Source organism: Nicotiana sylvestris, chromosome 1 (assembly GCF_000393655.2).
Source record: "Nicotiana sylvestris chromosome 1, ASM39365v2, whole genome shotgun sequence".
NCBI lineage: Eukaryota > Viridiplantae > Streptophyta > Magnoliopsida > Solanales > Solanaceae > Nicotiana > Nicotiana sylvestris.
In genome coordinates, this window is record NC_091057.1 from 74,337,583 (window position 1) to 74,361,280 (window position 23,698).

A 23,698-nucleotide genomic window follows, 5' to 3' on the forward strand; every position below is an offset into this window, starting at 1 on the left:
GGTAAAACATGAAAAAGTTTGTTGTCTTCTCTTGATATGCGTAAAGTGCCACGTAAAATTGAACATTTATTTTTAGTATACATGCCAAGTAAAAGTGACTGGAGTGAGTAATAAGTATGTGAAAGCTGATTAAGCAAAAAAAAAAAAGGCTAATAAATAATAATAGATTCCTCCCTTAAATTCTCAACATTTGATTTATTCCTCATTTGGAATATCACCTAATTGGATTATCTCATCAAAAAGAAAAAGAAAATACTGCACTACTTAAAATGATTAACAGAATATGAATCTATTTTTAGAAAAAAATATTTTCTCAAAGTTGGGAGTAAATCTTAAAAAACTGTCAAATGTCACCAAAGGTCACAACAGTTTTGTAGACCCAAAAATATAAAATTGGGTTCACAAATTTGTGAGATAAAAAAAGAACCTCATAAATGTACGAGACACAAAATAAAATTTATCGAAAAATTACTACGTAACTGATATTCAAAACAACGGTCTCCTCAACTGACACCCAGCCCCCACATCTCGAATTCCCCTACTTACAACTCAATATCAAATCCATTCTTGAATTCTATTGTTCCTGTTTTTACCCTTTTTCTTTTCTTTCACTACTCCTATTTTTAATCCCCCATTTTTAACACCCGGGTGGGGGGAGAGGGGGGGGGGTAAGGCAATAACTGTCTCAGTATTCCAGCTAATGAACATTTACTTTTCTTTTCTGATAAATTAAATTAAAAATAGCAATATTCAGTTGAAGACATTTATTTGTGAATTAAAAGCAGAATTCTAACATGTTACATGAATTCTTAATGAAAAAAGTTACAGACTTAGAGATGTCCAAGCAAAGATCATACATCCTAATTCATTACAGTTTTGAATAAACTATGACTCTCTTTTGTAAAATTACTTCTTATATATATTCTGAAAAAATAACAACTACGAAATGAATTAGTCCATCGCTATAGTTAAAGAAAAACCTAAAGTATATTGTACAGAACTAACACCAAATTTCTGTTCATTTTTTGGGGTTTTTGGTTTTATATTGGGTTCTAAAATATTGTAAAAACTAAAAAGAAAAAAAGAAGAAGCTGGCGTCTGTTCATATTGTATATTTATACAACAAGTATGCCCAGAACCAATACAATTCCCCTCTTTGCTTCTGTCTCTCTTTCTTGGGCGATTCGCTTACTTCGCCGGAGAATTACGTCACTGATCGGATCAACACTGTTTCTTCGACGCCGATTCCGTTCCGGCAAGGTAAAATTCGCCGCCGATTCTTCTCATGCAAATCAATTCACTAACTGAACATAAAAAGTTTCCCCCAAATATTGTTTCTAATCGGAAAAAATTATGCTTTTTTCTGTTTCAGATCTGGTAATGTTGGATAACTGAACGAAGATTTGGATTAAAGAGAGCTTTTCTCGAGACCTTTTGGGGTCAATTTTGCTATTTTTTTCCTTTATGAATTAAGGATTGAGTGAGTATGGAGGGGGGTAGTGCGAGATCAGGGGATATAGTGAAGAAGAAAAGCTCATCTGGGTGTTTGATAATTAAGAAGAAAGATGAGAGAATGGGTATAGGGTGTGGAGGAGGGGGTGTGGGTGTGGGTTCTTCAAGGGCTTCACAGAAGGTGAAGAAGAGGCAAAGGTTGGTTCAGAGTGATTCCGAGTCGAGTGATGAAGAGTTATTGGAGCCAATTAGGAGAAGGGGTGGAGAGAAATTTCATAATGGTAGTGTAAAAAGTGGTGGGGAAAGTAGAGAGCCTGGTAGGAATGGGAAGATTGAGAGTGAGAAGAAGAGAAGTAGGTTAGATTTGTTTGATTTCGATGAGTACGATGAATTCGATGAGGAAATGAAATGGAATGTTGCAAGAACTGGTGGGAGTTCTAGGGAGTTTGTAAATGGTTCTAGTAGTAGGAGTATGATGGTTGAGAAGAGGAAGCATTCGAATATTGAGAGTTCGAGTAGCTTGTCGGGTAGTAGAGCTAAGGGCGATGAGTGTGGTGTTAAGAAAAGGTACGATTTAGATGAGGATGAAGCACATATGCCCATTTCATTGCTTAGGTTGAAGTACCAGGAATCGTCTCAAGAACCAATCAGATTGCAGGGGAAAAATGGAGTGTTGAAGGTAATGGTGAATAAGAAGAAGAATGTAGACCGATCACACAAGGATTATGATCTTGAAAGTAGGAAAGGTTCCAGGTCCGAAGATGTTGTCAAGAAAGATTTGCTAGGCCGAGCTTCTTTGCACTCGGATTCTAAACGCCCTGAAAAACGACCATTGTCTGTTAAAACAGAGCGGGCTGAGCTGAAATCACAAAAACCTTTCTTGGCAAAATGCATTAAGTCTGTAGACTGTGAAACAGATGAGACTGATACATCACTTAAGTTGGCACCACCTAGTTCGCAGCCTGCTAGCTCAAAGATGAGGACGGTTAAGGAAGAAAGCAGGTCAGCAGCAGCTGAAGATGTTACCCCTGCTAAAAGCAAAGAAGGAAAATTGAAACAACGTGGGAGCATGGAGAAGCAGCAGCTTCAGCCTGCTTGCTCAAAGGCCAGGGTCATTAAGGAAGAAAGCAGGTCCGTAGCAGCTGAAGATGTTACCCCTGCCAAAAGTAAAGGAGGAAACTTGAAACGAGGTGGGAGTACAGAGAAGCAGCAGCTGCGAGAGAAAATAAGAGGAATGCTTATTGAAGCTGGATGGACCATTGATTACAGACCGAGAAGGAACAGAGATTACTTAGATGCAGTGTACATTAATCCTAGTGGAACAGCATACTGGTCAATAATTAAGGCTTATGATGCACTGCAAAAACAGTCAGGGGAAGATTCATGCAAAAGTAAAATTGATGGTGGCTCTAGTTCATTTGCTCCATTGTCTGATGAGTTAATCAATAAGCTAACCAGGCAAACACGGAAGAAGATTGAGAAAGAACTGAAGAAGAAAAGGAAAGATGATGCCAAGAACCGAGTTTACAAAAAGTCTGCTATGCAAGAGTCTGCAGAGGACACAGATGGTGATCAGCATGAAGAGAGGCTAAGTAGTTATGTAAAGAAGAAAGGTAAGTTACTGAAATGCAAGTCTCATGCAACAGATCAGGAGAGTGATGGTGATACAAGTGGAAATTCATCAAAGGGAGGAAGATCTAAGCAGGATATGTCTGGAAAATCATTTACTGGAGCTGCTTCCAGTACAGTACAGGGAAGAAAAAGTAGGATAATTGGACGATGTACATTGTTGGTCCGCAGGTCTGATAAGGAGCAAGATTCTGAAGATGATGGCTATGTTCCTTATACTGGAAAAAGAACCTTATTGGCCTGGATGATTGACTCTGGCACAGCGAAGTTAAGTCAGAAGGTTCAATATATGAATCGTAGGAGGACCAGAGTAAAGCTAGAAGGTTGGATCACACGAGATGGCGTGCACTGTGGTTGCTGTAGTAAAATCCTTCCAGTTTCAAAATTTGAGCTCCATGCAGGAAGTACGTTGCGTCAACCATTTCAAAACATAATATTGGAGTCTGGCGTTTCCTTGCTGGAGTGCTTGGTTGATGCATGGAATCGGCAAGAAGAATCTGAACGCCAAGATTTCCATACTGTAAATGTTGATGGTGATGATCCTGATGATGACACTTGTGGTATATGTGGTGATGGTGGGGACCTTATCTGTTGTGACGGTTGCCCTTCCACTTTTCATCAGAGCTGTCTGGGTATACAAGTATGTAAAATATTCTCTTTTTTCTCAGTGTTCTCATGTTTTTCCTTCTAAATCAGTACTGTCCATTCCTGCACTGTTATTCTTTTTTGTGTTGTGGTAGCAAATGTGAAATTTATTCCTGTCTTTTATTTTCCTTTGATACTACTTGGTTTTTGGACGTTTTCCTGACATTTAAATGTATGAATTTAGTGTTTTACATGCGTGAGAATGTTATCAGTGCCCTTTATCAGCAGGAAATTTTTTAGATTCTTATACCCACTGAGGAGATGGAGGAGGAACAGAAAATAACGGTGGTTGGGTGTGGGGCAGGTCAAAATCATAGTCTGCTACTAACCTTTTCATTGGACATACCACCATAGTCCTAAGATAATTAGAACTGTATGAAGAACCAGGTTACAGAAGTGGAGGAAACAGTGTACTCTGCGATCATCTTGCAACTCTTTACAACTGACATAAAAGATATCTGTTGTTATCTTACCTGATAAGAAAACTGACATAAAAGATATGTGTAGTTTCCACTTCTACTGAATCTTTAATGAATGGTTTCCCCTATCATTAACATGTCCATGATGTATTCACAAAAGCTGAACATAAAGAACAGGTTAAAAAGGGAAAGAAAAAAGTTCAATCCAGTTGAGGTGAAAAAAAAAAAGAAGAAAAGAAATGGCTGTGGCTCCTAGTTCAAAAAGAAAAAGACACCTGTAAGAATTTTTAATAATGATGAAAGTCTTCTACTTATTAGCAGCAATGGTTTTGGCTGTCTTCTAGCTCTTTGTGAGCAGGTCTATGTACTTTAGTATTTTCTATGAATCTGCCCCCTTTCTTCTTCTTGTTTCTTAGGAGCAGTCATGCCCTTCTACGTTTACATTATCACCATCTTGGTCAACAAACTCTCTTTGAGCTCCATGTTCTAGTTCATTATTTGGAATAATCGAATACACTTGCTACTAAATCTCATGCATGAATGCAACCATAAGGGAGAAAAATGAAAAGGAGCCATGTGACAGAGGTCAATCAACTGCAGTTATGTAATCTAGTCCATTTTTTGTGACTGTGATCTTGTTATCCTTATAGTGAAACAATCAGTAAACCGTTCAAAAAATTAACTATGTCCTCTTCCGTTCCATCTTCAAGACTGTTTTGGTTTGTTGTTTGTATCATCAAATGGTTGGAAAGAAAGATAAGTGCATAACTATCACTAGAATTGATTGTGTAATAGGGAAATGAACATTAGTTAGGATTTCTTTCTTAGAACGTCATACCTCTATTAGGCATCTCCAAAAGCAACATGTGTAGACTGGGATTTTGATCAATTTTTGTCACTAGAATTGATTGTGTAATATGTAAATGAACAATAATTAGGATATTTCCTTCTTAGAGCATCGTACCTCTATCCAGGCATCTCCGAAAGATGCAACATGTATAGACTGGGGTTTTGAACATTTTCTGTTACTTTATATTACTATTTACTCTTTATAAGCATCACGTTTACATGCTTCTCTTTTCTACAGATGCTTCCTCCAGGGGATTGGCACTGTCCAAATTGCACATGCAAATTTTGTGGGACTGCCAATACTACTGCAGAGGAAGGTCAGGCAGCTGCAGATATGCTCCTCTACTGCAGCCTGTGTGAGAAAAAATGTAAAACTGTTTGCCTTTTGGAGGTTTGGTCGTTGACGCCTTCTATGCTTGAGCTGATATATTAAACCTTCATTTTGCAGATCACAAATCATGCAGTCTGGATATAAATGCTTTACCAGCTAGTTCTAATAATCCATCTGTATCATTTTGTGGGCAGAAATGCCAAGAGGTATTTTTGTTATTCTGTTTGTGAGTTTTCCTGTCTGATGTATAGCATATTAAGAATCACTAAAGAGTTATCAAGTTTCACTATTCACTATTTTGAAATTGTTGTCCAGTCTCAAATCCTAATGGAGTTATAGACTGTCATTTACCTTCATATCAAACAAAATGATATTTGGCATCAAACTCTTATTCATGTGTTGAAAATTGCAATCATGATCTTCCAAGCTTTAGAACCTTCAGAATTGAATTGGTCATTTTCGGCATGTCTCGCTTTAGTCTCTTTGTCAGAGAACCTGAGTTGAAAAGCCAAAACTTTTCCTTCAGCAATTTTATGCCTGCTGAATGTGTAGACCTAAGTTGCTCGGACTTGGGTGCGGGTGTTCGATACGTGTGCGGATCTAGAGGTCGGATCTTTCATTATCTAATTTTTTAGCATTCAGGGGTACGGATCCAGGTACAGGTATGAGTGCAGAGGTTCAACTAAAAATAATTCAAATATCTAAAAATAGATTTATAAAAATATGCCTAGATTATGATTCCACCATAGTTTTTTTTTTGTGAGAGAGATCATTGTATCTGTTTCGGACTCCTCTGTCGATTTTGTATAAGTACTCAAAATCGATTGACCAAATCTAGTACATATCCCACACCCACATCATGTCGACACGGGTGCGACACCGAAAGTGAAGAGTCCGAGCAACTTAGGTGTAGACATGATTTGACCTGCTGTTGCAAGAGCAAAGAAGCTGTGAATCCACAACTCTGCAACTATATGCATGGACAACAAGCAAGAGTGAAGGAAGAACTGAAAGGACTAGTAAACTGATCCAACAGAAATGCTGTTGTCTTTAAAAGGTCTGCGAGCCAATGATGATGCAAAAACACATAGCTAAAAATTGCAAAAGCTTGATCTTCAACCCTGAAAATAATATGAAGAATCTTAGAACCAGCTTGTTTCATCTTAATCATTTCTTTTATTTCTTCTCGACGTTGTTTTCGACCAACCACCGAACCTGTTATTAATTCTTGCCACTTTAAATTGAATTTATCAGATTTATCAGCTTCTTTCATGCATTAGCTTGCTGGTGGATGATACATTCATTGCAATCAGTTGGCTTTAGCACTGTAATATGCATATTTGTTTACTGAAATCTGATATTCGCGGATTGTAATCCTATTAGAGCGCTCCTAGAGGAGTCTGAATCCATGAACTTCTTTCATTTAGTGATCTAAGTCCTTTTCACTGCGGCGGCATTTAAACCTTGGGTTCCTAATTTGCACTAGATAGGACACTTAGTGGTTCTACACTAGGCTTGTTAATTTATTACTTAGACTGCTGATTACACTATACCATGCAGGGTTTGGGGGGGGGGGGAATCCTCTAGATACTACACATGATTTGGGGTTTACGCCTTTTATCCGGTTTAGTTAAAGAAACCAAAACTAGCTTCTACTTTTGGCCTTGTCATACCAACATGATATTGTTATTCAATTCTCTCCTTGATAAGATCCTAAAAATGATTGCAGATGACCCTTTCTGCTCTATACGTCAGGAAAATAGAACCTAGCCCATCTACTTCAATGCCTTGTCAAACAGACAAACTGTAGCTATGCAATCATCTCCTCTATAAGGTGCACATGATTCATGAGGTTCATTAGCGACTTGGTATCTTAGGAGCCGTCTCAAGAAAAGACTTGATTAGAAAGTTACATCCCTTGTTTTTGTTAAAAAATGCATATTTCATTTGTAGCACCTAAGAAAGTGCAGCGATGTACGAAAATCAAAGGACTGTTGCTCATTTTAGTAAAGGAAGGAGTTAATGAAAGTCCTTGAGAAGATCAACATCATATATATTCACCATTTTACACCAAGAGTTGGACATAGAGTGCATGCAGGAACTGTGCTCCAAAACCATTTCGAAGACTTCTTTAACCTTTTCTCTTGCTAGCTTTTTAATACACCTTTGTATTTCGTGTAGCCCACTGCACCGAAATAAGGTTCAAGAACAAGTTCCAGATCTGCTAATGGAAACTGCAGTAAAAAGCAAATGTGGTGTTGTCTTATACCATGTTTGGAGGCTAAAGGGGTGCATGTAGCCTACATTAAAGTGATCAAGGACATGTATGATGGAGCTAAGACCCGGGCGAGGACAGCGGGAGATCGGAACACTTCTCGATTGTGATGGAGTTGCACTAGGGATCCACCCTTAGCCCGTTTTTGTTTTTCTTGGCGATGGACGCATTGACAGGACACATTCAAGGGGAGTTGTTTTGGTGTATGTTATTTACAGATGACATAGTTCTAATTGACGAGATGCGAGATGGTGTTAACGAGAGGCTGGAGGTTGGAGACCGACTCTCGAGTCTAAAGGTTTCAAGTTGAGCACGACCAAGACAGAATATTTGGAGGTCAAGTTCAATGACGTTACCCAGAAAGCAGACATGGATGTGAGGTTTGATACACAAGTCATCCCCAAGAGAAGAAGTTTCAAGTACCTTGGGTCTATAATACAAGAAAATAGGAAATTGTTGAGGATGTCACATATCGCATCGGAGTAGGATGGATGAAATGGAGGCTCGCTTTCAGTGTCTTGTGTGATAAGAATGTGCCACTAAAACTTAAAGGTAAGTCCTACAAAGTGGTGGTTAGACTGACTATGTTGTATGGGCCATAGCGTTGACCAGTCAAGAACTCCCATGTCCAAAAGTTGAATGTTACTGAAATAAGGATGTTGAGATGGATGTACGGGGCATACCAGGTTTGGATAAAATTAGGAATGAAGTCATTCAGGATAAGGTGGGAGTTGCTTCTGTGGAGGATAAGATGCGGGAGGCGAGATTGGGGTGGTTTGGGCATGTTAAGAGGAGAAGTATAGATGCTCTAGTTAGGAGGTGTGAGAGGTTGGCCTTGGTGGGTATGAGGAGGGGTAGAGGTAGGCCAAATAAGTATTGGGGAGAGGTGATTATGCAGGACATGATGAAGCTGGAGCTTACCGAGGACACGACCCTCGATAGGAGGGTGTGAGTGTCGAGGATTAGGATAGAAGGTTAGTAGATAGTCGAGCGTGTCCTTTTTTCTTTCTTAGTCCGGTATTATTAGTGTTAGTATGGTTTCGTTTTATTCTTAGATTGATATTGTTACCCATTGTTTGATTGCTATCTTTGCAGCGACTTTCTTAATATCTTGTGTTCATTTTATTCTCAGATTGCTATTACTATTTATTGTTTGTTTGCTTTCTTTGCCTCGGTTTTCTTAATATCTTGTGTTGTTACTACTTGTCGCCGCTGCTCCTTCTCATCTTTTCTTCAGCCGAGGGTCTATAGAAACAACCTCTCTGCCCTTTTCTTCAGCTGGGGTAAGGCTGCGTACATCCCACTCTTCCCCGACCCCACTCGTGAGATTACACGATTTTTTTTTGTTTTGTTGTTGTTGTCTTATACCATGTATTACATGGGTTAGCATCTGTTGGACCAACTACCAAAAATATGATGCTAAATCCTTTCTCTGTAGCTTGTAGATCTTGAACTTGAACCTTGAGGATAAATTTCTGAATGTAATGGTAGCGATCTGTACAATCAAAGCCAAACAGTAACCTGAAATTGCTATATGGAACTTAGAGATGGAGTGAGGGAGAGAGAGTAATGCAATTGGCTTGTTGAGGCTTGAAAAGTGAAAAGGCCAAACAGTTCAATACTGTGGAGAGGTGTGGATGAGACGAAGGAATTTAGAGCCCCTTCCCCTTAGTATCTTATCCTTGATTGCTTACTGGTTCCTCAAGAGTCTTTAACTGGAGTTTTCTTCTCTCAGATAGTTACCATTATGCAAATGCATGATCTGCAAAACTACCAGTTTGGTAGCAAATTCAGTTAGGCTTTTGCTATTTTATTGAGAAGCATGCAGTTTACCTTGAACATTTTGTGTCCCGAAATTTCTAATTTTCTTTGAGACTTTGAACCTTTTTCAAGCTCAAAATTAGTGAAACTATTGTTGACCTGAGATTGTCTGTGTTGCTATCTCTCACAAGATGTGTTTGAATAGTTCAACTCATTTCTCTTCTCTGTTTTTGCAGCTGTATGATCATCTGCAGAAGATTCTTGGTGTCAAACATGAGATTGAAGCTGGATTCTCATGGTCCCTGATTCAACGAACGGATTTAGACTCTGATCGTTCTCACCATGCCTTTTCTCAACGGGTGGAGTGCAATTCTAAGCTAGCTGTTGCACTGGCTGTTATGGATGAATGTTTTTTGCCGATTGTGGATAGGAAAAGTGGCATCAATATTATTCATAATGTTCTCTACAACTGCGGGTAAGAAGCTTTTTACCTTCTATGTGTTGTCGTGAGTTTGTAAATGTTGTGCTAAATATCCAATTTAATATCTGAAGGCCCTCGTTATTTTTTTTGTAACTTCATTAAGCTGGCTGAATAATTTAATATGGCCATTTGGTATTAATGACTAATGTCGTAGAAATACGAATGTGAAGATGGATGTAGAAATGATCACATCCCATAGAGGATGCTACTAATACATAGAACATAAAATGTGAGGTGGTCGCTTGAGATACACTATTCATATCCTCTAGATGCAGAGATTCATATGTATGAAAAATAAGGTGATGGAATGTGATAAAAGGGAACAAGGTAGATTTAAAATCTCATAGAGAGAAGATTCCTAAATGATTTAAAATCTCTCAACATGAATATGGATTTAGCTTATAGAAAACACACTGGAAGCATTGGATCCATATATGCACTAAAAGCTAATTGGTAGTAAGGTTTAGTTGTTGTTACAGTTACACTTATGTTAGGTCCAATGCTTGTCAGGACTTTGATTCTAATTAATGACTTGAATGCCCATATAACAATAAATTTTTTATGTAAGAATGTATAGTCTTAGCAAATTCCTTACTTGATTTAAAAAACCAATTTTTAGTACTGAAATGAAATAGGCTTGAATTGAGAGGATTTGAAATATTTGTTGCGAGAGAGTTTAATCAAGTATTTTTAATTTCATTTAACTAAAATATAGTATTTAAAACTATGTAGAGGAGGTAGAATCTTTAGGTGATTTGCTAGGCTCACTGTGAGATTTAGCTGATACCGCTAGTTCTCTTTTTTTTTTTTGGTAAATGCAGCATTGACTTGCCCTAATATTGTTTTTGTTTTTGTCCTTGTTATATATATATATATAGAGAGTGTGTGTGTGGGGGGGGATTGGCTTATTGTTGATGTGAGAAAGCATGGGAGAAAATATTATTGATGATTAAAATTCTATGTTTCAATAAGCCCTATGTATACATAACACATAACCTACTCCTATTACACAAGGGACTAGGACTAATTACATGCATTCACATAACTATTCTGACACTCCCCCTCAAGCTGGTGCATATAAATCATATGTACCGAGCTTGTTACATATGTAGTTAATACGAGTACCAGTGAGGGACTTGGTGAAAATATCTGCAAGCTGATCATTCGACTTCACAAACTTTATAGCAATATCTCTCGAGAGTATCTTTTCTCTAACGAAGTGACAGTCAATCTCAATGTATTTAGTTCTCTCATGGAACACTGGATTTGACGCAATATGAAGAGCAGCTTGATTATCACACATAAGTCCAATCTGACTAATCTCACCAAATTTCAACTCGTTGAGCAACTGTTTGATCCAAATTAGCTCACATGTCGCCATTACCATTGCTTGATATTCTGCTTCTGCACTAGACCGAGCAACCACATTCTGTTTTTTGCTCTTCCAAGACACCAAATTTCCTCCTACTAAGACACAATATCCAGACGTAGAACGTCTATCAAAAGGTGATCCTGCCCAATCGGCATCTGAGTATCTAACAATCTGCTCATGGCCTCGATCCTCAAACAATAAGCCTTTGCCTGGAGCTGATTTTATATACCGAAGAATGCGGATAACTGCATCCCAATGACTATCACAGGGAGAATCCATAAACTGACTCACAACACTCACAGGAAAGGAAATATCAGGTCTAGTCACTGTGAGGTAATTTAATTTACCAACCATCCCCCTATATCTTGCAGGATCTCTAAGAGGGTCCCCCTGTCCTGGCAAAAGTTTAGAATTTGGATCCATCGGAGTGGCAACAGGTCTACAACCTGTCATTCCTGTCTCCTCAAGAATATCTAAGGTATACTTTCGTTATGAGATCACAATACCTGAGCTAGACTGAGCGACCTCAATACCCAGAAAATACTTTAATCTGCCCAGATCCTTAGTCTGAAAGTGCTGAAATAGATGTTGTTTCAACTTACTAATACCATCTTGATCATTGCCGGTAATAACAATATCGTCAACATAAACGACCAGATAAATACAGAGATTTGAAGCAGAATGTCGATAAAATACAGAGTGATCAGCTTAACTACGAGTCATGCCAAACTCCTGAATAACTGTGCTGAACTTACCAAACCAGGCTCGAGGAGACTGCTTTAGACCATAGAGAGACCGGCGCAACCGACATACAAGGCCACTAGACTCCCCCTGAGCAATAAAACCAGGTGGTTGCTCCATGTAAACCTCATCCTCAAGGTCACCGTGAAGAAAAACATTCTTAATGTCCAATTGATAAAGAGGCCAATGGCGAACAACCACCATGGATAGAAAAAGGCGGACTGATGCTATTTTAGCCACAGGAGAGAAAGTATCATTGTAATCTAGTCCAAATACCTGAGTATACCCTTTGGCAACAAAACGAGCCTTAAGTCAATCAACCTGGCCATCTGGACCAACTTTGACTGCATACACCCAACGACAACCGACAGTCGATTTACCCGAAGGAAGAGGAACAAGCTCCCACGTACCACTCGTATGTAAAGCAGACATCTCGTCAATCATAGTCTGTCGCCACCCGGGATGAGACAGTGCTTCACTTGTAGACTTAGGGATGGAAACAGAGGACAAAGATGGACACAAATGCACAATGGGATGATGACAGACAATGGTAACTTAAACCGACGTAATGAGGATTAAGATTAAGTGTGGACCGTATATCTTTTCGTAGTGCAATCGGTTGATCAAGAGGAGACAAGTCCGCAGTATTAGCAGGGCCAGGTGCAGGATGTGAATTAGCTGGGCCTGATGCTGGACGCGGACGACGATGATAAGTCAGGAGTGGTGGAGCTGTAGAAGGTTAAACTGGACTGGGTGGTGGCACCGGAGCTATAGTTGGTGGAATTGGACTCGGTGGTGGTACTGAAGCCATAGGTGGTGGAGCTGTGGAGTAAGATGAATGGGGAATAGTGACTGAATCTCCAAAAGACGGAACTGGTAGCACCTCAGAAATATCTAAGTGATTCACTGGACCTGTGAAGTATGGTTGGGTTTCAAAGAAGGTAACATCAGCCGACATAAGAAACCGCTGGAGGTTAGGAGAATAACATCGATATCCTTTTTGCGTTCTCGAGTAACCCAGAAATATGCACTTAAGAGCACGAGGAGCTAACTTATCTTTTCCTGGAGTAAGGACATGAACAAAACACGTACTCCCAAAGACACGAGGTGGAAGAGAGAACAAAGGTAAGTGGGGAAACAGGACAGAGAATGGAACTTGATTCTGGATAGCTGAAGATGGCATACGATTAATAAGATAGCAAGATGTAAGACTGCATCCCCAAAAACGCAGCGAACCATGAGATCGTATGAGAAGGGTACGAGCAGTTTCAATAAGATGTCTATTCTTTCTTTCAGCTACTCCATTTTGTTGGGATGTGTACGGACAAGATGTTTGATGAATAATCCCATGGGAGTTCATAAACTGCTGAAATGGGGAAGACAAATACTCTAGGGCATTATCACTACGAAATGTGCAGATAGAAACCCCAAATTGATTTTGAATTCCAGCATGGAAGGTCTGGAAAATAGAAAACAAATCAGATCGATTTTTCATCAAAAATATCCAAGTGCACCTGGAATAATCATCAATGAAACTGACAAAGTAGCGGAATTCCAAGGTAGAACTGACCCGACTAGGACCCCAAACATCTGAGTGGACTAAAGTAAAAGGTGACTCTGCTCGATTATCAAGACGCCGCTGGAAATGGGAGCAAGTATGCTTACCGAGCTGACATGACTCACACTCTAGAGTGGACAAGTGAGATAAGCTAGGTACCATTTTCTGAAGTTTTGACAAACTGGGATGTCCCAACCGTTTATGTAATAAATCTGGTGAATCAGTAATGAGACAAGTTATTAAAGGAAGACAAGATACGAGTCCATGTGATTTTGCAAGGATAAGGTAATAAAGTCCATCTGATTGACGTCCGGTACCAATGATCCGCCCTGTACTACATTCCTGTATAAAAACAAGGTCATCAAGAAATAAAACAGTAGATTTAAGTGATTTGGCTAAGCGACTAATGGCTACGAGATTAAAAGGACTACTGGGAACTTAAAGAACTGAGTCTAAAGGTAAGGAAGGAAGTGGGCTTGCTTGACCTATTGCTGTTGCCATGGTTTGAGACCCATTGGCCATTGTGACTGTTGGAAGAGATTGAGAATATGAAATACTAGTGAAAAGAGATTTGTTACCAGAAATATGATCAGATGCACCTGAATCAATGGCCCAAGACTCAGAAGGTGAAGATTGGGAGACACAAGTCATGCTACTATTTGTTGGAACAACGGAGGCTAATGCTGAAGATGTCTGTTTACGTGCTTTGTACGGAAGGAACTCAATATAATCCGGTAAAGAAACCATCTGGATTGGATTCAATGCATTCGATCTAACGGAATGTGTGTCTAAGGCTTCTAATAAGATTGACATTATAATGTTCATGCCGGAAAAAATCAGAAACCCTTTTGGAAATTACTATTAACGCCAGAAAAATTAGAAAATTTTCTGGAAATCACTGTTCACGCCGGAAATCATTGTTCACACCGAAAAAAATATAAAAGTTGTCAGAATTAGGTTTAAATTGGATGGGTAGGCTTGGAATTGCAAGACGATTACACTGTCCAAAAGAAACTTTTTCAAATTCTGGCCGGAACAGCCCTCACACGCCGGCGCGTGGGACAGACGCGCTGGCGGAGGCAGAACTCCGACAGGCGCGTGGGGGTGCGTGGGTGAGTGTTTTCAGGTGGTTTTTTGTTGGGGTTTGGTCGCTTATCTCTTGGGAACCTTTTGGTGGTGTTGGATTTCGCACAACACTGATAATTAGTGACTTTGACGCAAATAGTCACTTAGGTCACCGGAAAATCTCACGGTGACCGAGTTCTTTTTTCCCCGGTGTCGCTGGAATGACGCACAACGATCTATTCTCACCAAAGCTCTGATACCATGTGAGAAAGCACGAGAGAAAATATTATTAATGATTAAAATTCTATGTTACAATAAACCCTATTTATTGTATACATAACACATAACCTACTCCTATTACATAAGGGACTAGGACTAATTACATTCATTCACATAACTATTCCAACAGTTGAATAAATAAATGGATTTATATGACCCTACAGACTTATTTTAAGGATTCCAATTTGGGAAAAGAATTTTTAATTTTTATTTCTGTATCAGAGTTTCAACGTTCCCAACTGTTTGCGGACCCACTTAGTAAGAATATACTTGTGCTGGAAAAATAAAAAAACTTCTGCTTCTGCTTAGAAGCTACCTTTTTCAACTTCTTACTCAGCAAAAACTACTTCTGCTGCTAGCCTGCTACTCAAAACAATTTTTTGTCCCAGATAAAACTTTAAGAAAAAACACTTCTAGTGAAACTTGGCTAAACAGGCTATTACTCAGCTTGTCTGACTGATTACCAAAGATGGAGCATGACATTTAGTTTGAGGGGGGAGGGAGTACAATGTTTATGATTTTACATTTTTTTTTCTGGTAATGCTCATAGACATAGTAGAAAATTGTTGAATTTGCTTTTCCCAGCAGTCCTTGTTTATGTCCATAATTTGCCAGGACTCTTTAGCACATGATTTCACTCTTTATCTTCCTCGTAGACTCTTCCCTGAAACACAGTGATTCTCTTCTTAGAAGCCTAGTTAGAAATAGATTATTCCCATGCCTTTTTTCTGTCACCAGAGAAACCTAAAATGGCACTATGAAGTTAAAAGCCATAATCGTGGGGATGTGGCTATTCCTTCTTCATTTATTCGTGATTCCTTATTATATAGTTGCCTGTTAGAAAAAATATTAACTTTTCTTTTGTGGATTGCGTTTCTGAATCACAAAGAACGGCTATCACTGAGGGCAATAATGTATTGATTTTATTGGATCATCCCTCTTCTTTTGTCTGGAAATGGAAAACCGAATTTTCAATTAAGCCAGACGATGTTTCTTTTGTGCTGTCTGAAAACAGTTTTCCCTATTTGCTTTATTATTTTGCGGAACTATGTGCTTGCGTGTTCCTAGATTCATCTTTTACCCGGTTATCCTTTTCTATAAACTTCGTTGTATTATTCAGCAGTATCTGACACTGTTTTTCTCTCCACTGAAGCTCAAACTTTAGCCGGCTGAATTTTCGTGGCTTCTACACTGCAATCTTGGAAAGGGGCGATGAAATAATATCTGCTGCATCCATAAGGTATACTGGATGCTCAAGTTGTTCCCATGTTACAATGCAAGTTTACTTTTCAGATATTGATAAGAGTTGGGTGCATGAATGTTGATATGTTGTTTAACAGTTGAACTCTCTCAGCTGTCTCAGAAATTGCAATTGTGTTCCTTGCATTAGGGATTTATGATCTTTAGCAAAACGTAATTGTGTGTCATCGATTAGTCTTTGAATTCATTGCAGTAGTGGACTATCATTTTTGCAAGCATTTAACCGAGTGTATCTCAATGTCAGCTACTGCTCCAAGTTACTTGTACTCGCAGTAGTAATTTCGTGACATATGTTTCTCTCCTCCATCTTTTGGCAAATATTTTTTGGACGGCTAATTTTTGGAACTGACAAGTGAGGCTTGCTCAGTTGGTAAAGCACCTCCATCCACGACCATTAGGTCCTGAGTTCGAGTCACCTGGAGGGGAAGTATGGAAACACTATAGATCCTCCTAAATTGGGAGGGGAAAAAAATTTGGAACTGATTCTACTTATTCCGTAAATACTATCATCCCTTGTTTTTTAAAGGTCATAGTTGAAATATATTTTTTTTTGTAGCTATTAGGAGCCACTTTTGTTGTTCCGCTAACTAAATTCAACATAACTTGCATTTTGTTTGGTCGCTTGAATAAGGAGAATTATTCTCTTCATTAGATTCAGTATAACTTATACTTAGTTTGGTTCTAATTTTGCCTCTTCTTATACATATAGCCTGTTTGGCCAAAAGTGCTTTTTTTGTGTGGCCAAAAGCACTTTTGGCAAAAAATTGAGGTGTTTGGCCAAGCTTTTGGAAGGAAAAAAAGTGCTTTTGAGGAGAAGCAAAAACAATTTTGGAGAAGCAGAAAAAAGTAGCTTCTTTCCAAAAGCACTTTTTTGAGAAGCACTTTTGAGAAAAATATACTTAGAAGCAGTTTTTTTAAAGCTTGGCCAAACACTAATTGCTGCTCAGAAGTGCTTTTCCAACTAATCAGCCAAACACAAACTGCTTCTCACCAAAAGTACTTTTGAGAAAAACACTTTTGAAAAAAAAACACTTCTCAAAATAAGCTGATTTTTGCAGCTTGGCCAAAAGGGCTAATAATAATATACACATAAGTTATGCGGGAATCTATGTATTATTTTATGCAGGGTAAAATATGGAATAAGAATACGGGTTAACAATAGATTGATTAAAACTACTGAAATGATAAAGATACCCTCATCTCGTTAGACTCAACAACAACAACATACCCAGTGTAGTCCCACACGTGGGGTTTGGGGAGGGTAGAGTGTATGCGGACCTTACCCTTGCCTTTAAGAAGGCAGAGATGCTGTTTCTGGTAGAACATCTAGAACATCAGCACCCTCATCTCTTCAGACTCATATTTCTTTAGCACAACAAACCAACATCCAACAAGAAATAACCATTGCAGTGTAATCCCTGCATTACTAATCTCTGCGTTATCAATACCTGCATTACTAATCCTTGCATCATTGTTACATTACATTATTTTTCCATGTTGTACCTTTTAATCATGTAACGCACAGGAACTTTCTGAAGCATTTGATCTTATTATTAAAGGAGCTTCTCTACCCATCATTCTCTCGAATTAATCAGCCTGATAGATAATTTCTTGCTTTCCTTTTTCCTTGTTAGTCGTCTTTTTCTCATGTTTGTTCCTTCATGCCTTACCAATCAATAAAATTGTTTTGGCGGTAAACTGTTAGGATCCATGGAACTCAACTTGCAGAAATGCCATACATTGGGACCAGGAATATATATAGGCGCCAAGGGATGTGCCGCCGGCTGCTGTCTGCTATTGAGACGGTATGAGAATAATTATTACTGGTTGTCTTTGTTGGCTCCACACTTTATTTCATCTAATTGTTTTGAAGATGGGTTTATGTACATAAGAAATCATTGAGATATCTCACATACGTCATGTGCATATATTGCTATTGCAATTTATAATGAGTTATTGAGAGTCATCATTCTGTTAATGCAAAAGAATTCATTGGAACGGAGGGCATCCCAATGCTTTTCCATTGCTGTTCTGGTCTTCAGAAGTAGCAGATAAATAATTTAATATAGCACTTTGTTAAAGTGGCAGAAACCGCATCAAAGAGCTACAATAGCAGTCACTTAATGTATATGTAAGAAACATGACAAAGCAAATGGTTGTGGGAAAATGTAGGATGCTTTAGGAAATATTGTGACACCAGATGCTCTGGAAACAGTGTAATACAATTTATTTATAGAATTGACATTTGGATACATAAGAATGTCTTTTAAACTTTCAAGAGTTAGTCGCATCCAAGGGTGTGGCCTAGTGGTAAATGAAGTGGGTGAGAACCATGAGGTCTCAGGTTTATCGCAGCTGAGGCTAAAAATACTAGGTGATTTCTTCCCATCTGTCCAAGCTTTGGTGGATAGAGTTACCTGGTACCTGTTGCTACCTATTGCTGGAGGGAGGTGGCAGGTATCCCGTGGAATTAGTCGAGGTGCGTGCAAGTTAGCCTGGACACACGGTTATATAAAAAGTACAAAGTTAGTCTCAAAAGAGGCATCATAAGTAGTATTGCATAGTTGTATTGTTAACGAAAGAAAGCAGAGACAAGACCTGGCATCATCCAAATTGAAATTCTGTTCATTCCTGTTGCTGCTCTCATTTCCCAGTAATGGGCATATTTGTACCTAGCATGTGGACATCTTATGACTTGAAATTTTTTAGGCTTGCTACCAGTATAAGTGATTTTTCCAGATGGTAATATGCATGTCATACCTTTTCCAGCTATCTCATGCATCTGCTTCCAGTTAGTCAGGGATTATGTCATTGTATGTCCATTATGTTCTTTGTATTTTATTCTTCAATACTGGAGTGCAGATCCAACGATTTAATTGTCTCCTCTTTCCAGGTCCTCTCCACTCTAAAAGTCGAGAAGTTGATTATTCCTGCTATATCTGAGCATATGCATACTTGGACGGTAGTTTTTGGATTTAATCCACTTGAGGAATCAGAGAAGCTAGAAATGAAGTCCATTAATATGTTGGTGTTCCCTGGGACAGATATGCTTCAAAAGAGGCTACTAAACAGAGAAACCCTAGAGGGTACTATAACTATTAAATTCCTGCTTTTACTTTGTTTTTTTTTTCCATTTTGCCTGCCTTATTAGGAAAATAAGCTGATACCTTAATCTTTACTGCCCGTTCTTGTGATTTGGATGTCTGGATTTTTCTGTAGGTGGTAAAAATGCTGGTGACTCGAAACATAGTGTTCCTCAGTTGCCTGCTTTGGTTGAAAAGGCTGATCAGGAATCCCTTACTAGGTGCGATGGAAACTTGCGCGATGAAGCCTGTATAGAAAAGGTTGATGACATTGATGCAATAGATTCTGATTCTCCAGCTACTGCTGTCGATTTAAGTGATAGTGCCATGGTTAGAGAAGAAAGTAATGCAATAGATTCTGATTCTCCAGCTACTGCTGTCGATTTAAGTGATAGTGCCATGGTTAGAGAAGAAAGTACTCATAGTGGATCTCATATTCAAATCTCCAGTCAGGAGGATAAATCTGTCAAATCTAATATGGAGAAGAAGCTCGCTGAACCAACCACAAAATCGATTCCCTCGTCTCCTTCCGGTGCAAGTATTGGAAACACTGATCTGGGAGATGCTGCATTGGGTCCTTCCTCTGAAGTTGATGCCCAGCCATCTGAGACAATCCATCAAAAAATTTGCAAGGAAAATGACCAAACCACTTGTTTGATATTTGGTATTGATTCATCAGATGAAGCTTCTGCCAGAAACATGAATGCAGAGAAACAGAATGAGGTGGTTTCAGATACTACCCCCATTGATGCCAATGGGAAAAGTTTATCGGCAGATACCACAGATAGTTGTTTTCTAGAACCTGCTGCACAAAGTGAAGTAGAAGAAATAGACAAGACAAAAGTTTCAGTGTGTGTATCTGCAACTTGTGCAAGTGCAAAGCCTGCCATAAATTTCTTCTCAGACACTACAAGTGGACCTGATTTGCAGAATGGGCTACATGTTGTGGCTTTAAAGCAAACTTCTGATGCTAAACATCTTGGTGACTTGAATGTTTCTGTGGGGGAGGGAAATTTGGATGCCTCTCCAATTGGTGATGGAGTTAATGATAATCATGGTGCTGAAGTTTCTTCTTCTAGACCTGCAATTGACTCCTCAGGTGAAACTTCTTTAAAGCAAACTTTTGATGTTAAACATCTTGGTAACTCAAATTTTTCTGTGGAGGAAGAAAATTTGGATGCCTCTCCAATGTGTGATGGAGTTGATGTTAATAATGGTACTGAAGTTTCTTCTTCTACACCTGCAATTGACTCCTCGGTTGAAGCTTTTTTAAAGCAAACTTCTGATGTTGAATGGCTTGGTGGCTCAAATGTTTCTTTGGAGGGGGGAAATTTGGATGCCTCTCCAATTGGTGGAGTTAATAATGGTGCTGAGGTTTCTTCTTCTAGACCTGCAATTGACTCCTCGGTTGAAACTTCTTTGAATGCTGCTCTTGTAAATAACACCAACTGTCAACTTGATCTCTCTCCTGGATCTCAAGCATGTGGCTTCAGGTTGAACTCTTCCGATGCCAGTGCTGAAGCAAAAGCTTCTTGTAATGAGAAGATTGTTCACTCTGAGCCCAGTCAGGCAGAAAGTCACGAAGTAACTGTGGTGAGCAGTTGCAGTGGAACTGTTCATTCTTCTGCTAATGTTTCTTCTGCACAATGTGCTGCTGAAGAAACTGGGCATGCTGCTGAAGAAACTGCGGTGGGCAGTCAGGCTGAAAGTCATGAAGTAACTGTGTTGGGCAGTTGCAGTGGAACTATTCATTCTTCTGATGATGTTTCTGCACAGAATGCTGGTGAAGAAAAGATTCAGACTCAGGTCTAGGTCTATTGATTCTAATCATACTAACAATGCTACTTAAACATTACCTTAGTCAACGGTAAGCTTGATGTAGGATTTCATACAATGTCCCATGAAGTTGTTTCTCTAGCTGAACTACCTTTTTGTGTAATCAAGGTCATTTGATGTCCCTAAAGCTGTTTGGGTTTTGTCAATCAAACCAATTTTGATTATCCAGAGTGTCATGTGGTAAAGGAAAAATCAAAGGGAAAGGTTACTCAGCCAGGCTACAGAAAAGAGTGGTCCATATATTGTGCAATTTCTATGCAGTCATCCAGGTTGAAGGTGTTTGAAGGTTATAACAGCTTTCAATTGGATGCTCAGAAACTAATGTCCTAAACCAGTTGAGAAAGTTGGACAGTAGAGACTCCTAGGCAGCTGGTGTAATGGAAATTGTTTGGCTATACAATTGCCAGCCTACTAGTAATAACATTGTCAAATGAGTGTGTGAATTGTATCTCATGGGTGGGGCGACAGATTTTGTGACTGTGTACTCCATTGATCTTATATTCATGACTGTGTATCTCATGACTGTGTACTCCATTGGGTGGGGCGACAGATTTTGATTGTACATATGTAGTTCTGTGTAGATCTTATATTCTGTTCCCAAGGTCCTCAGAGATCCTTGTAATTCATCACTTGAAATGATAATAGCACCAAAGTATCCAAGTTTCTGGTTAACTTCTTCACTATGTGATCCCTCGTATTTTGCTTGTTAGGACTGTGCGCCCCTCTTGTTAGCAACACAGATTCTTTCGATGTACGTATGATTTCACATATTAGATGGTTTTCTAAGTTCCTCTTGCTGCCCGAAAGTTTCGCTTATATTGCAGCAGACATGACAAGTTTTTCGTTTATCTTTATGTTTGTTCATATTTGATGGAATGGGTAGGGGTAGGGTTTGCGTATTCACTACCCTCCCTGACCCCACTTGTGGGAATATCCTGGGTTTGCTGCTGTTGTATATTTGATGGAATGGGTTAGATACATTTGTGGTCGAAAATTTCTTTGTTTATCAATATCTATAATTGATGTACTAGACTTGAGGTAGATATCAAGAATCTTTTGAGGGTGGAATACTGGGATTATCTTATCCAGTTGGTGTGAGTTCAGGAAAAAAAAATGGGGGGAATTTATGTTTATAATGTTGTCACAACAACTGACAAAATAATTGTAAGATGGAATCTGATCCAAATTCTTGTTTTGTAAGATGGATGAACTTTGACATATTTTATGCACGCGCACACATATTCCTTGCTATATTCTTTATTGGAAACTCAGACTTTGGCAACACAGGACGTGCAGGCTTGTCTATTTTGTTCTCTTAGTACTTTCCTATAAATGACCATTTCTTGTTAGTTCTCTATAAGAATCAATCTGCAAATTCAATATCTATCATGGCATTCAAGCGATTTGGTCAAAGGAAGTCTTTTTCGATGCGGGGAGTTGGGATGGATTCATACACAGGTTTAATACCTTATCTTCACGGTGTAGTTAAGAGAAGGAAGTTTCTCCAAGGATTTCAAAGGCTCGAGAGACGGAAAAGCATCCGTCTTTCCGATGAAGAAGGGAGACATAAGTTGATTCTTCCGAAGAACAGGAAACCAAGTGGTTGTGGGTTATGGAGATGGTAGTAATTCTCTTGAAAACAAGCAAGACTACCTATGAAATTATGCATCCTTGTGTTATAATGCTACTTTGGAATTTCTCAAATAACGGTCAATTCTATGTGCAAATTGGGTAATGGTCAAATGGTAGAAAAATTCCAGTTTATATACTGACCAAGATGATTAGAATGGCATGGTTCTATCATCTATGTCAAAATAAATTAATTGGATATTTTTAGTATTCAGTATAGACCACGAATCGATGTTCTACTTGTCCTCTGAATTCTTTATGGATGTACGATATTAGCATTTTCTTCTACTCTAGGGTCACTTTTGCAAAGTTCCATTGGCACAATAATATGACCTGCTCTGACTATAGCTCATGAAGAAGTAAAGTTGGCAAATATCACAAAATCATAAATAATGAAATTGATCCAACCAACAATTTGAAGGACTCCAAACTAGTACCTAGACTCGGCTGGATTATCAAAGAAGGGTGACAGTAATTTGCTAGAAAGGAAGCAGCAATATCAGAAGCAAAATTAGAAGAATTCTTTATCTAAAAAAATATAGGAAATAGCAGTATCCAGCAATGGGGCGGTGCGGGTTCGGGGCGAAGCGTGGCGGGTTTCACCATTCACGGGGCGGGGCAGGTTACAGTGTATGCGGGGGCGGGGAGGGTTCTATTTTTTTTTTTTAAATAATGCGGGCGGGGCGGGCGCAGGGCAGGATGTCGCCCTGTGATTTTACAATCAATAGATTGTGTGCGGAGCCTGAATGCAAATGTTTGGATGCCAGTTTAAAACGTTTCGATTTTCAAATTAGGCAATTCCATAGTTTACCTATTAAACTTGCACTGAAATTTCTGTTACACACCTTTTTTTCATGGGTAATCTTTTACACACTCAACCTTTTAAAAGCATATCGAAAACACACCTTTTTTATTACGTGTCACTCGCGTGTTTTTCACACATGAAAGGCGAGTGGACAATTAAAATTCCGTGTCTAAAGGCTCATTTTGACAGCACTTGTCCAGCCTTTTCATATTTTCATTTTTAAAATCC

General features: G+C 38.9%; 1 protein-coding gene across 2 annotated transcripts; it reads left to right on the forward strand.

Moving 5' to 3' along the window:
* Positions 1-761: 761 nt before the first annotated feature.
* LOC104223644 (uncharacterized) lies at positions 762-21,716 on the forward strand. Of its 2 annotated transcripts, XR_710171.2 has the most exons (10): positions 762-1,260; positions 1,373-3,721; positions 5,233-5,362; positions 5,443-5,531; positions 9,598-9,836; positions 16,011-16,097; positions 17,823-17,922; positions 19,011-19,203; positions 19,337-21,067; positions 21,145-21,716. XR_710171.2 is itself a non-coding variant. In XM_009775117.2 (9 exons), the coding sequence occupies exons 2-9, from the start codon at positions 1,487-1,489 to the stop codon at positions 21,010-21,012; spliced, it is 4,749 nt and encodes a 1,582-aa protein (XP_009773419.1). In that variant the 5' UTR covers positions 762-1,260; positions 1,373-1,486; the 3' UTR covers positions 21,013-21,716. The 2 variants fall into 2 exon arrangements, 1 of the variants encoding a protein (XP_009773419.1); XM_009775117.2 differs by having other exon boundaries at positions 19,337-21,716.
* Positions 21,717-23,698: the final 1,982 nt, after the last annotated feature.